Source organism: Fundulus heteroclitus, unplaced genomic scaffold (genome assembly GCF_011125445.2).
Source record: "Fundulus heteroclitus isolate FHET01 unplaced genomic scaffold, MU-UCD_Fhet_4.1 scaffold_777, whole genome shotgun sequence".
Lineage (NCBI taxonomy): Eukaryota > Metazoa > Chordata > Actinopteri > Cyprinodontiformes > Fundulidae > Fundulus > Fundulus heteroclitus.
Genome location: NW_023397227.1, coordinates 18,945 through 31,329, shown reverse-complemented (window position 1 = coordinate 31,329; position 12,385 = coordinate 18,945). Strand labels below are relative to the sequence as shown.

At 41.4% G+C, this 12,385-nt stretch overlaps 2 protein-coding genes across 3 annotated transcripts; both read right to left on the bottom strand.

Annotated features, from left to right (window-relative positions):
* Positions 1-4,639: 4,639 nt before the first annotated feature.
* Positions 4,640-10,232, bottom strand: LOC105924873. Of its 2 annotated transcripts, XM_036134239.1 has the most exons (7): positions 10,047-10,232; positions 9,451-9,516; positions 9,259-9,357; positions 8,873-8,941; positions 7,621-8,710; positions 6,111-7,264; positions 4,640-6,016 (listed from the first exon to the last, which is right to left on the bottom strand). In XM_036134239.1, exons 5-7 carry the CDS (start codon positions 8,616-8,618, stop codon positions 4,974-4,976), a joined length of 3,195 nt encoding a protein of 1,064 aa, XP_035990132.1. In that variant the 5' UTR covers positions 8,619-8,710; positions 8,873-8,941; positions 9,259-9,357; positions 9,451-9,516; positions 10,047-10,232; the 3' UTR covers positions 4,640-4,973. The 2 variants fall into 2 exon arrangements, with proteins under 2 accessions (XP_035990132.1, XP_021171157.2); XM_021315482.2 differs by lacking the exon at positions 10,047-10,232 and having other exon boundaries at positions 9,451-9,708.
* LOC110368354 lies at positions 9,907-12,181 on the bottom strand. The gene is made up of 5 exons (XM_036134240.1): positions 11,923-12,181; positions 10,602-11,297; positions 10,397-10,472; positions 10,250-10,312; positions 9,907-10,136 (listed from the first exon to the last, which is right to left on the bottom strand). Exons 2-5 carry the CDS (start codon positions 11,287-11,289, stop codon positions 10,067-10,069), a joined length of 897 nt encoding a protein of 298 aa, XP_035990133.1. The 5' UTR covers positions 11,290-11,297; positions 11,923-12,181; the 3' UTR covers positions 9,907-10,066.
* Between the last annotated feature and the right edge of the window lie 204 nt (positions 12,182-12,385).

The following is a 12,385-nucleotide window of genomic DNA, read 5'->3' as shown; positions in this document are numbered from 1 at the left end:
GCTAGAGTGGGCCACTCTAGCTTTTTTAAAGATTTCAAAACTCCGAACAACTTGACCTTACTCGCTCAATTTTCACTCTATGTAGACAAATTATACATCAAAACGTAGGTATTTTTGTCAGGCTTCGGGAAATGTAACCCTCATTGGTGTGGCATTTATAGATTTTTCGCAAATCACCTCAGACCGACACAAACCCGAAACCTCCCCCATTCATTTCCTATGGAGCGGTTTTGAAAAATGACGTCTAAAAATCCAAAACATCACATGTTTTCGCATCGTCGCTACTCCTAAACCGTTTTATGTACAGACATGAGACTTTCACAGATGAATGTCCCAACCCTTCTGGCACTCATAAAAAAGGAATTTTGTGGATAACTGTTACGGTTTTTCCGCAGGAACAATTTGTTCGGGAGTAGCGAATGTGCAAAATCCTGAAATCGCTTTGGAGCTGCATTTTCCCACATCATCCACTTTTTTACATCGTCGCTGTGCCTACACCGATTTTATAAAAAATATGAAAATGAGCTACATGGTCATCAAAAGCCTGCTGATACTCACAGTGAAAGAATTATTTTGATATCTCTTATGCTTTTTTAGCCAGAGCGATTTGTTCGGGATCATTTTCAGAGGATTTCTGAAATTTCATAAAAATGTCCTTTAGATCATAATTTTCTACGCCTTTATTAAACTTTTTCCAGCAAAAACCGATAGCAAGTCTTCTTCCCCTATCCTTTACGAAATAAACACAGAAAAAATTACGTCTCTACCATTTACGGTTCCGGAGAAATCGTGCGTTGTTCGAGGCAAAGTTCTCCATTATAATCCAATGGGACTTATTGTGACCAAAGTGTCTGCACTTCGGCCGCTGCAGGTGTGTGAGTGAGTTTCCATGACGACGGAACTCTGAGGGCCAGAGCTAGACGCTCCATTGAGATACAGTGGCAACTTTCATCGCTCACTGCAGTGGCTGTGATTAATGTAGAAATCTGAAATTCGCACAGTCACTTCCTCTTAACATTTTAAAATTTCCATGTGACTTTCAGCCATGTGTCAGTTTTCAGTGCCATTTTGGATCAAACCACTTATGTTTCCAATAATGCATGCCCATATATGGCGCTACAGTGTAGCACAGATGGAAAGTGCAGGCTTTGCATGCAAGAGGTCGTGGGATCGATTCCCGGTATGGAAAACTTGGAGTTTTGTATTATAATCCTCACAGTGTGAATATAAAAACATGTGTGCTGATCCCATGAAGTATTTTTTGTACCACCCGCCATTTTGAGTTACCATGGCAACGTTATAAATGACGTTTTTTCTCCCTATTTGAGGCACATCCCAGTACAGGATTTGGACCAAACTGACAGAGTACACTCACCCAGTGATACCATACACAACCATGTTAGCGGCTAACGGTTAGCATGTTGCTAACCGGAATTAGCTCTAGGAAGCCTGTACAAACTTCTGCTTGACAGATTTGGTGAATTTTAGGATTTTCTCCCTTTTTAGGCACTTCTCAGTACAGGATTTCAACCAAACTAACAGAGTAACATCACCCGCTGATACTGAACACAGCCATGCTAGCGGCTAACCGTTAGCATGTTGCTAACCGGAAATAGCTTTAGGAAGGTCCTACCAACAGCTGCTTAGCCAGAGTTCTTCAACCTTTACAGACAGAGAGGGCTGTAGCTGTCAGTGAGTCTCCATGACAACGCTGCTAGCAAGAGGCTCCTAGGAGGTCCATTGACTTAACATGGCACCTTTCAACAGCCACTGCGAGGGCTGTGAAGACAGTAGGAACCTGAAATTCGCAGTGTTACTTCCTGTTGCTATTTCTGACGGTACGGTACGCACCAAGTGGCAGGCGCCTTGCTAAATTTCTTCAGAAATTTTTCTAGTTAATATTATTCTTTATTATTCCACGATAAATGCGGCCCGAACTGTAGCGTGCACCCCCAAGATATAGGTACCAAAACTTGCGGCTCGGTCGGGAATAGTGTGCTACTACTTTTATTGGGGTTTCGAGTTTCCATGGCAACAAAATTAGCGAAAAACCACCCCCCAAAAAACCCATATTAATCAATGGAGTCGGGTAGAAAGAAAGCCTCAAAAAAGCCTCAAAAGGACCATTTTCAAAGCTGTACTGTGTCGTCATGCTTTCACCTACGAACACCGTTTAACTTCCAGTTTGTAGATATTTCTGTGAACTACTCAGAAGTGAAAACGGGATGTGGATATCTGTAATCGTCTCCTCACAAGTACTCCTCAAAGCTCATGTCCAAAAATCAGCGAAATCATCGTTTACAATGAAAGTCAATGACGGAATTCTCCAACCGCTAGAGTGGGCCACTCTAGCTTTTTTAAAGATTTCAAAACTCCGAACAACTTGACCTTACTCGCTCAATTTTCGCTCTACGCAGACAAATTATACATCAAAACGTAGGTATTTTTGTCAGGATTCGGGAAATGTAACCCTCATTGGTGTGGCATTTATAGATTTTTCGCAAATCACCTCAGACCGACACAAACCCGAAACCTCCCCCATTCATTTCCTATGGAGCGGTTTTGAAAAATGACGTCTAAAAATCCAAAACATCACATGTTTTCGCATCGTCACTACTCCTAAACCGTTTTATGTACAGACATGAGACTTTCACACATGAATGTCCCAACCCTTCTGGCACTCACAAAACAGGAATTTTGTGGATAACTGTTACGGTTTTTCCGCAGGAACAATTTGTTCGGGAGTAGCGAATGTGCAAAATCCTAAAAACGCTTTGGAGCTGCATTTTCCCACATCAACCACTTTTTTACATCGTCACTGTGTCTACACCGATTTTTGTACAAACATAAAAATGAGCTACATGGTCCTCAAAAGCCTGCTGATACTCAAGGTGAAAGAATTATTTTGATATCTCTTATACTTTTTTAGCCAGAGCGATTTGTTCGGGATCATTTTCAGAGGATTTCTGAAATTTCATAAAAATGTCCTTTAGATCATAATTTTTTACGCCTTTATTAAACTTTTTCCAGCAAAAACCGATAGCAAGTCTTCTTCCCCTATCCTTTACGAAATAAACACAGAAAAAATTACGTCTCTACCATTTACGGTTCCGGAGAAATCGTGCGTTGTTCGAGGCAAAGTTCTCCATTATAATCCAATAGGCAGACTTGGACACCAAGTGTCTGCACTTTTTTAGACTGGCCCGCTGCAGCTGTGTCAGTGAGTTTCCATGACGACGGAACTCTGAGGGCCAGTGGGAGACGTTCCATTGAGATACAATGGCAACTTTCATCGCTCACTGCAGTGGCTGTGATTAATGTAGAAATCTGAAATTCGCACAGTCACTTCCTCTTAACATTTTAAAATTTTCATGTGACTTTCAGTCAGGTGTCAGTTTTCTGTGCCATTTTGGATTTCACATGCTTTCCTATTGGGCCTTTGCTTCTAACAGGACCTGGCATGATGCCCAGACATGACCCAATTGGCCAATACAGCACCACCCACATGTGGGAAATGGCACTACACACCATTTTGGTCAAATGTTGAGTTCTGGGCCCAGATGTGGTGAGGCTGAGTTTCTAAAGGAGGCCAATCTGTCCCATGAACTTTTGTCACGTTTGGTGACATTAAGTATTGGCACCCCTATTTGAGGCACTTCCCAGTACAGGATTTGGACAAAACTGAGAGAGTACAATCACCTGGTGATACTGAACACAATGTTGTTAGCGGCTAACAGTTAGCATGTTGCTAACCGGAAGTAGCTTTAGGAAGGTCTCACCAACTTCTGCTTCACAGAGTCTGTTCTTCCTTTAGAGAGAAGGCTCCACAAGAAATTTGGGCTACGTCGCATAAAGCATCTCCAAGCTATGAGGTGTCAAACATCCAATGCTTTTCAATGGGGGACCAAACCCCTTATGGTCCCAATACTGCATGCCCATATATGGCGCTACAGTATAGCTCAGATGGAAAGTGCAGGCTTTGCACGCGGGGGCCAGTTGTGTATTCCTGTAACAACGAAACAAAGCTTCCAAGAGCCTGCAGTGCAAAAACTCTGAGGGCGCAGGTTCAATCCCTGCTCAGGGTTGCAACAATTTGCTTACTTTGTACCCAATATATTCTAATTTCTTCATCAATTACATCCGTTGAGCTGCAAATTGTTGTAACAAAGTGCAATAAGAGAATTTACAGGACCTCTGACTACAAGATACATCTATGTTTCTTCACTGTTATGGCTCACTTATTGTAAATTCGACTTATTTGATGGTTAATTATGATAGGATTTTCTTCATATCTGTTAAAATAGGAGATATTATTGTACTTTAAGACTTAAAAATCGTTCTTTAGCTTCAAAAACATTAAGCAAACTGACACTTTGCAATTATATGCATAATGTAAAACTCAATATTATAGGTGTAATTTATGAATTAAAAACAGCAAATGTTTTTCAATTTGTTTTATGTTTTAATGGAGAAACAACCACTGTTCAAATACATATAAATCTATCATATAGAATAAACAAAAGTAATCAAATCTAGAAAGACAATATTATATATATATATATATATATATATATATATATATATATATATATATATATATATATATATATATATATATATTCCACTAAAGTATGTATTACTACTATATAAAAAATATTATATATATATAAGTTATGCATAATAAAAAAGGTTTGCTCACAGTTGGACCACAACACTAAAAAGAAAATAGTTTTCAGGGAAGTCTGGTATTACTATAGATAGATAGAATACAAACAAAAAGCTGTATGTTTTTGGTTTACAACAAGCAAATCAGGACATCATTCAGTATTGTTATGGTCTCTGTTAAATGTTGACATATATTCAGTTGCTTATTTACAGTATATTCAGGTTTTGAAGAGTCTACAAAGTATTAATATAAGAACATATCCAACAATAATAACATTTCTAAGTAATTATCCCAACAGGACCACATCCTATTTTTTCCTCTCAGCGACCCATCTCTGTCTTTCTGCCTCATAAAAAGGAGATTTGCAGAACTCCTTCCAACTCATTTCCCCAGTCATCCCCTGTCCTTGGTAAGTAGACAGAACTTTCAGTGGACAATATATATATTTCCCTGCCACACCAGGGAACCCAGTATGAACATGTGGGCTGTTTGGTCCCTGTTTCAGGTCCTTGTGGCAAAACCTACAAACACGCCCCGTTGGCTGCGTTTCTGTCCTTTTTCTCTTCTTATCAGTTTTTTCCCCAACACGCTTCTTTGTTTCCTGCAGTTCTCTTTGAAAGAAGGATGTTGTGGAAAATTCCTCAAAAGACATCTTTGGGTTAGAAAGTCCTTCAGCTGCGTAAGTATCATGCACTTTTTTGGAGCAGTAGAAGTAACGAACAGGTCCCTGTTGGAAAAAGAAATGGATGGAAGAACCATCATTCTCATAACGAGACTTTGGCTGTCCACAGGAAAGACAAGTCTTTGTCTTCCTTTTTTTCTGTTCAGGCTGTTGTTGCTGCTGTTGCTGCTGCTGCTTAGATAAAATGTCCTCAACAATCTTCTTGATAGCCTCTTGTGTGACAGAAGTGGAAAAAGCAGGTGCAGGTGGATTGAAGGTGGCCGGCTCAATGGTGGTCACAGGAACAGTGGTTGATTGGCTTCCCTCAGTTAAACTGTGCCACAGTTCCTGGGTTTCTTGAAGCTTTTCCGGGCTGGTATTCATTGAGGAGCTGGTGTTTAATAGCTTTGCTATGTGCTTTACGTAACGTGCAATATGAAATTTGGTTGTCGGATGTACCAAGCTGTTGGGATCTGTGGCGGCCTGAATAACAACTTGGGCATATTCTTTATCCACGATCTTTAGGATTTCCTTCTCCCCATGGTGTTTTTGCAGCAAGCCATCAATCACCTCCTTCATCGGTGGTGTCCAGCGTGTGTGGTCCAACACAAAGACCCGTCCACCTGTCTTCACAGGTCCAGTGCGGGCACTCCGTGGTGAGGATCGCTGAGGCAGAGGAAGTGAAGTCTCTGAAACACAAAAAGTTAATCAGTTTATTAATCACATGCATAAATTCCTATATTTAATTCTAAACAATAAGTGCAAAGCACGTTGTTCACTCACTTGTTGGAGAATCTTGTAAGATTTCTTGAAGGATCCCCTTGTCCTCATATTCTGCACAGGAGGAACTGCTGGCTGGTTGTGCTGCTGATGGTCTTACAGCAAGTACAGGAGAGGACGGAACTTGTTCACAGGTGGATGGTGACAGAGGAAACTGTGGAGCTAAAGCAGGTGGTACCTCCCTTTTCACAGTCCTGTACTTGTCCCAGTCCAGAGGTACTGGCCGGCAGCCTGGCTCTATGTAATCCAGGCCAAATTTTTCTCCAGTGTCCCTGTTGGAAATTTGGAGTGCTGGATACTTTTCCTGGCCAGTAACTCTCTTGGACGCAGTGTTTAATTCAGCTATTAAAGCTGGATCAAACACTGCAGGAAGGACAACTCCAGGCTGCTTAAGGTCCACCAGTCTCTTATAGTTCCAGCGCACAACTCCTGTCATCCCTTGAGCCTGGAACAACTCAGTGGAGACCAGATTTCCAGTGACCCACTGGGCCTGATGGAAATGGTATCCCTCCTGCTGTGATGTACCCCTGACAGGAATCCAGATGGGGACCTTTGCACCTTCTCCGGGCACGTGGTTGAGCTGAAGGGTTCCACCATACCTGTACATGATCCCTTCCGACAGCTCAGGGTCACTCAAACATCCACGAAGAATGTGGACTCTTTGAATCCGCCAGGTCTTAAGCATGGATGGCTTGAATAACGGCACATCATTGGGATCCTTGGCCAGGTGAAAGTGTTTCATCACCCTCTCCACTCTGTCCAGTAGCTCTGTGGGCTGTGGTATCCTGGTCCTGCAGTGCTCCCGTGTGTGCTGTTTTGTTGGGTTTGCTGGCAGGATACCGCAGAATACATAGGCCTCCTTGAGCTTCTTCAGATCCTCCTGATCCACCACAGTGAAAGCAGCAGACAGAAGCTGGCAGAAACTACTAAAAAGAGGGTGATGTTCTGATGTGCACTGCCTTGAAAAGCGCTGCAGACAGTGGAACAAGTCCAGCTTCACTACAATGTTGTTATTAAAGCATGACCTGGAGGCACAAGTATTCGCCAGGGGACCAGCAGTTGCTTCACACACAATGGAAGGGGTCGTCTTCCAGGCGTCCCAATTTAGATGCTCAGAAGGGATACTGTCTGAGATCCTGAATGAAGCACAGCAATCTCTACAAAGAAGAACCAAAAATATACAGGGATATTGAACAGTTAGTTGATTTTTTTTTTTTGTAATGTATTATATATATATTGTTTTGCAGTGCCTGTTCTTAAAATGTGTTTTGATGTGCTGCAGGTTTCCTAGCTGTTTAAGTTGTATCATTAAACCGTGAGTGGCAGCTAGCTCAGTCTTGCATCATGTCTGTTTTTATTTATTTTTTTGTTCCTTTTGTGAAGACAATATTCATCTGGTAAGAATAAAAATTGAAATCCGTCTTGCAATGATTTTTGGGTCTTTTACTACATTGACTACCAACGAGTATTTGTAGCAGTTTGAAAAAAAAAAACAGTGGATGGCCGTTCTCACCTGTCCACCCAGTGGAAGCCTGCCTTCTCCACTCCAGCGTCCGTGTACCTCTTGGCCATCCCCTGGTACATTGGTTCCAAGGATCTCTCGGTTTCGGACTGGACCATTACCCAGGAAACAATTAACCAGTTTTCATTCATTACTGCATAACTGGACATGGTCCCAGATGCTAGGGTGACTTTTCGGGCAACCTTCCTGGTGTGATCAGACCTGAAGACCTGCCCAAACGTGCCTTGAAGGAGTCTTGACAAGGCTGGCTCTTGACGCCTGTACTCCTCCAGTAAACAATCTGTGAGGTAGAAGCTTGACACGGAGACACCACACCAACCTTTAGGGTCTTCATAGGAGGAGAAAGGACGTGGTGTGTTGCTTTTCCTCACAAACTGCCCGATGGTCTTCTGTCCATGCACCCCAGCCTCTGCATCCCAGACACTCTCAATAGACTGTAGGTATGCCAAGTGAGCTCGCTCATATTTAAGATGCATGAGCTCATTCACCTGGTTTGCCATATCTGTGGGTGACTTTCCAGTACGTCTCAGCTCATCCATGACTGACTTACAGATGGCCTTCTTGTAAGTTAGGAATGCAGGCAGAAGGTTGGTGAATCTTCTGGGCAGCTTTTCCAGCCAGCGAGGACTGTCAGCAAACCAGTTTTTCTTACAAGACTTACAGCAAAGTCTAGACGACAGAATGTAATATTGCCCACTGCAGCCAACAATCACCCGAGGACGGCCAACACCAGCGGAAACCACATGTGGGTGAGGACATCCATGAAGACATGGTAGGATGTAATTGTTTTTCAGCCGGGACATAATTTCATTTTCGGGTTTCCAAATGAAGAATGGGTGCAGCTGAAAGAAGTTGGGCGATGGGAGCTCAGACACTGCGTCAATCAGTTCAGGCTGTGGAGGATGACGCCACAGAGAAATTGCATTCCCTATGTTGCGCAAAGGACGAGACCCAGGCCACAGCCCAAGATCTTGCATCTCTGTCCTCATCCACAGCTTCTGGTGCTGAGAACAGTTCCAGCTGTTGATGTCATGGTCACGCTGAGGCAGGGTAACAGAAATGGGTGGCTGAGCTGAGGGAACTATTGTGACGACATAAAAACACATAATCAGGGTGTTAATTTTTTTTTTTTTTTGAAAATACAGCGATTGATAGACAGAGTGGAAATGCTGTTAATAAATCAAATAACTCATACAGAGTAAAAAATATATATATATATTTTCTAGATTATTTCTGTTCTTACCATCTTCAGCACTGTCCCCAAAGGAAAGGGCTCTTTGCGTAGAGGAGGAGGTTGCACTTGTGCTGGAATCTGAAAAGAAGTGTTGAATTTTTGTTATATATTTCCTAATGTCTTAAGATAAATACCTTTATTGCCTCAAAATAGGGAGATTTGGTTGTGACAATGACAAAAGTAGGAAAACATAAGACTTATACATAAGGCTAAATAATATGGAAAGATCAATAAATTAAAAGTAAAGCTGTACAATACAAGAAATAAAATGAAAGAGTGTACAGTAATTAAAGTACTTTGGTATAATTTTAAGACAAGAAGTGAAGTAGCTGTGGTAATTGTCCAGATTTTGCTATCTATATTGAACGGATGTTGGAGGATTAGTAGATACAAACCTTTAAATGACTCGGATCTCTTTTCACTTGTGGATTCCTTCACTAAAAATGACAGCTGAGATGGAAGGGCCACCGGCTTTTTTTGAGGGATTGCTGGGACTGGAAAAAAACAGAAGAAACCAAATACTATACATAGCCTAATAGCATTAAACAAATCATTTATTTTAATATAATCGATTTAAATCTCTTTACCGTCAGCTGCTAATGTCAGATGTTCATCTGATGCATCTGAAGACCTGGACACCGTTGCCGTTGGAGCTAGAGAAAGACAATTTATCAGTCATTTAAGCAATCATAATGTTACACAACAGGTTGTAATAATGTAAACCCAAAACGTTGTACTTTTACTCCTTCTGCTTATTAGAGCTTTACAAATTTCTAAAAGAATGTCCAAATGGTGAGTGTTGGCCTAGTGGTTAGAGCAGCGTGCTTGCACTCAGAGAAGGATGCAAGTACCTGGTTCAATCCCCACTGCCTGCACTCTGGGTCCCTGAGCAAGACCCTTAACCCCAGATTGCTCCCCAGGCGCCGCGCAAGGCAGCCCACTGCTCCCCAAGGGTGATGGGATAAGATGCACAAGGGAATCTCTCCATTGTGAGATCAATAAAGTTCAATTATTATTATTATTATTATTATTATTAAATGTGTAAAAGAATGAACAACCAATTATATATGTGCTAGCCCTAAGCAGGTGGAGCAATAGCACTAGGTGAATAAGTATATATTTCACTGTTAATACCAAACATTATTAAAAGTGGTTAACATGCAGAATAAAAACAAATACTCACCTAAATCGCCATCTCAAGGATCAATTCATGGTCCTTTGATAAGGACTGTAACGGCGGCAAACAAGCATTGTAACAGGAACATGACCAGAACTTGGCCAGAACACAAGAACACAATAGGTCAAGGCTCAGTTTGGAGAGCTATTCATAATTCATGTGAGAAAATAACACTCCAGTACTGAAACCTGTTTTTTTTTATAAAAAACCTGTCTTTGCTCTTGAAGATGTTTTTGGCACTGAGCGGTCCTCTTTTTTCATTGGTCTTGATACTGCTTGCATAAAGACAAACATGGAAGGAGATTAAATTATAGAAGAAAATATTTAGGAATAATGCAAGAGTGACAACAGGGTACCTACTGTTCACACTCTGAAGTTTAGAGGGTGAGATGCTTAACATTGCAGACTCCAATGCTTCGTCCTCCTCCATTACTAAGGTAGACCAAACAATAAAAATGGTATACAAATTAAAGAAGGGTCAGTTTGGGAGGAATTTCGAATGTCTCAGATGTTTTTGTTTCCATTAAAAAAAAAATGTCAACAGTATTCTCAGTAACCTACCCAGGGGTTGATGTGGCACACTGGGTTGTGGAGTGGTATCATGGGAGGATGATTGCTGTTTCTTAAGCAAGTATTGTTGCAGCTTGTTCATCCGCGTTCCAGGAAGGCAACTCTTCTTCAGTATGAAGTCAGCATAACCATCTGCTCTACTGTCCCAAATTTCCTTCCAGGTACTCTTGGCCCGAGAGCCAAATCCAACGAGCTGATCATCTTCAGAAGACGTTGCTGTAGCACCGACTTTGCTTGCTTCGTAATTTAGGACATCTTGTATTTCCTTAAAACTGAGAGCATACTTAACAAAGGCCAGGAGGCTCATCTTGTTAAAGCCCTCTGTAATACAGATGCCAGATTCCTCCTCCTTTTGCAAGTTCATGATGAGGTACAAAGTGTAACCCACATCATTTTCTAAAAGCCACCTGAATGACTTCCCTTTGTACTTGCCAAATTGGAGTATATAGTCTCCCAGCACTTCTGAGTCATCTGTGACATCCCCTCCTCTTTGACGAACCACAGTCAAAGCGTTTTGTCGCACAACATCCTCTTTCATCGGGGCAGATCTGTCCCGCAAGCTGGGGTTGTCTCTGATCAGCTTGGCCTCAGAGGAGGGATCCTGCAGAAGAAATCCAAGGGGTCCCTTGCGAAAAACAACATTCAGCTTTCCTGGGTAGAAGAGGATTTTCTTCTGCATTTTGACGTCTGTTTTGGGGCAAAAAGAGATTTGATCATGTTTGACAAAAATACAATAAAAAACGTTTAAGAATAATTGTTGTATAATAATTAAGACTAATTAATAACCGAGTCAATCCCTGTAGAACAGTAAAGAAAATATCTTTAATAAATTTTCCTTCAAATTCTAAAAACCGACAAGCCAGTCTAGGTGCATGTACAAGAAGATAAAGTTTTATTCTTTAATTGTCCTGTGATCAGATCTGATATCTCTGACTTATTTGAGTCATTTTATTACTGAACGTTTCTCTGAAACCACACCACTAAAATAGACATTTAATTACAGATCTTAGCAGAATCGATAACTTTTTGGAAATGATTCCTCTATACTTATAATTTACTGATCATAAACTGCTTGTCTACAGCGGGTGGGTTTGATTCCCCGAAGGGGATTACAATTTCATGCAGTAACACATACTTCATACAAATTTAGCAAGGAATAAAAAAATCTGTGACTCAATGAATATATCATTAGTAAATTGTATAGTAGCGACACTGTTACATGCACGAACACAAGCATAGTCGGCTGGAATGGCACGATCATAGATGCAAAGATTTTCCGTATTTTAATGCTCCACCGCCAAGCACAACTTACCGTTATAAAGAACGTGATGGATCAGAACGTGATGAATCAGAACGTGAGATCGATCAGAACGTGATGAATCAGAACGTGATGAATCAGAACGTGAGATCGATCAGAACGTGATGAATCAGAACGTGATCGATCAGAACGTGATGGTCTGTAAATCCTCGATATTTGTTGCATACACAAGGTCCGCGTCTCCAACAGCAATTCCAATGCAAATACAGTATTTCCTCTTTACCGGTGAAAAACAAAATGCAAATACAGTATTTCCTCTTTACCGGTGAAAAACAGAAATGCAACAGCGCCATATTGCGTAGTGGTCAACAAGTGTGTTACATCCATAGTGGGTTATGGCTGTAAATAAAGAGGTGGAAAGAGCGCCCCCAAAATCACGCTTGTGGCCAAAAGGTGTATTACGTCCGTAGTGGTTTAGGACTACCATAGGAAATGAATGGGAAACGGTTTAGGGCGG

Bases quoted from the DNA above. Each gene is read 5' to 3' on its own strand.
- LOC110368354 (XM_036134240.1), bottom strand. From the start codon at position 11,289: ATGCAGAAGAAAATCCTCTTCTACCCAGGAAAGCTGAATGTTGTTTTT. The intron at 10,313-10,396 runs GTACCCTGTTGT...TTATGCAAGCAG, and splicing joins CTTCAGAGTGTGAACAGTAG to TATCAAGACCAATGAAAAAA. The intron at 10,137-10,249 runs GTTTTTTATAAA...GTTCTGGCCAAG, and splicing joins ATCTTCAAGAGCAAAGACAG to TTCTGGTCATGTTCCTGTTA.
- LOC105924873 (XM_036134239.1), bottom strand. From the start codon at position 8,618: ATGAGGACAGAGATGCAAGATCTTGGGCTGTGGCCTGGGTCTCGTCCT. The intron at 7,265-7,620 runs GTGAGAACGGCC...TCTTCTTTGTAG, and splicing joins GGCTTCCACTGGGTGGACAG to AGATTGCTGTGCTTCATTCA. The intron at 6,017-6,110 runs GTGAGTGAACAA...TTTGTGTTTCAG, and splicing joins CTTACAAGATTCTCCAACAA to AGACTTCACTTCCTCTGCCT.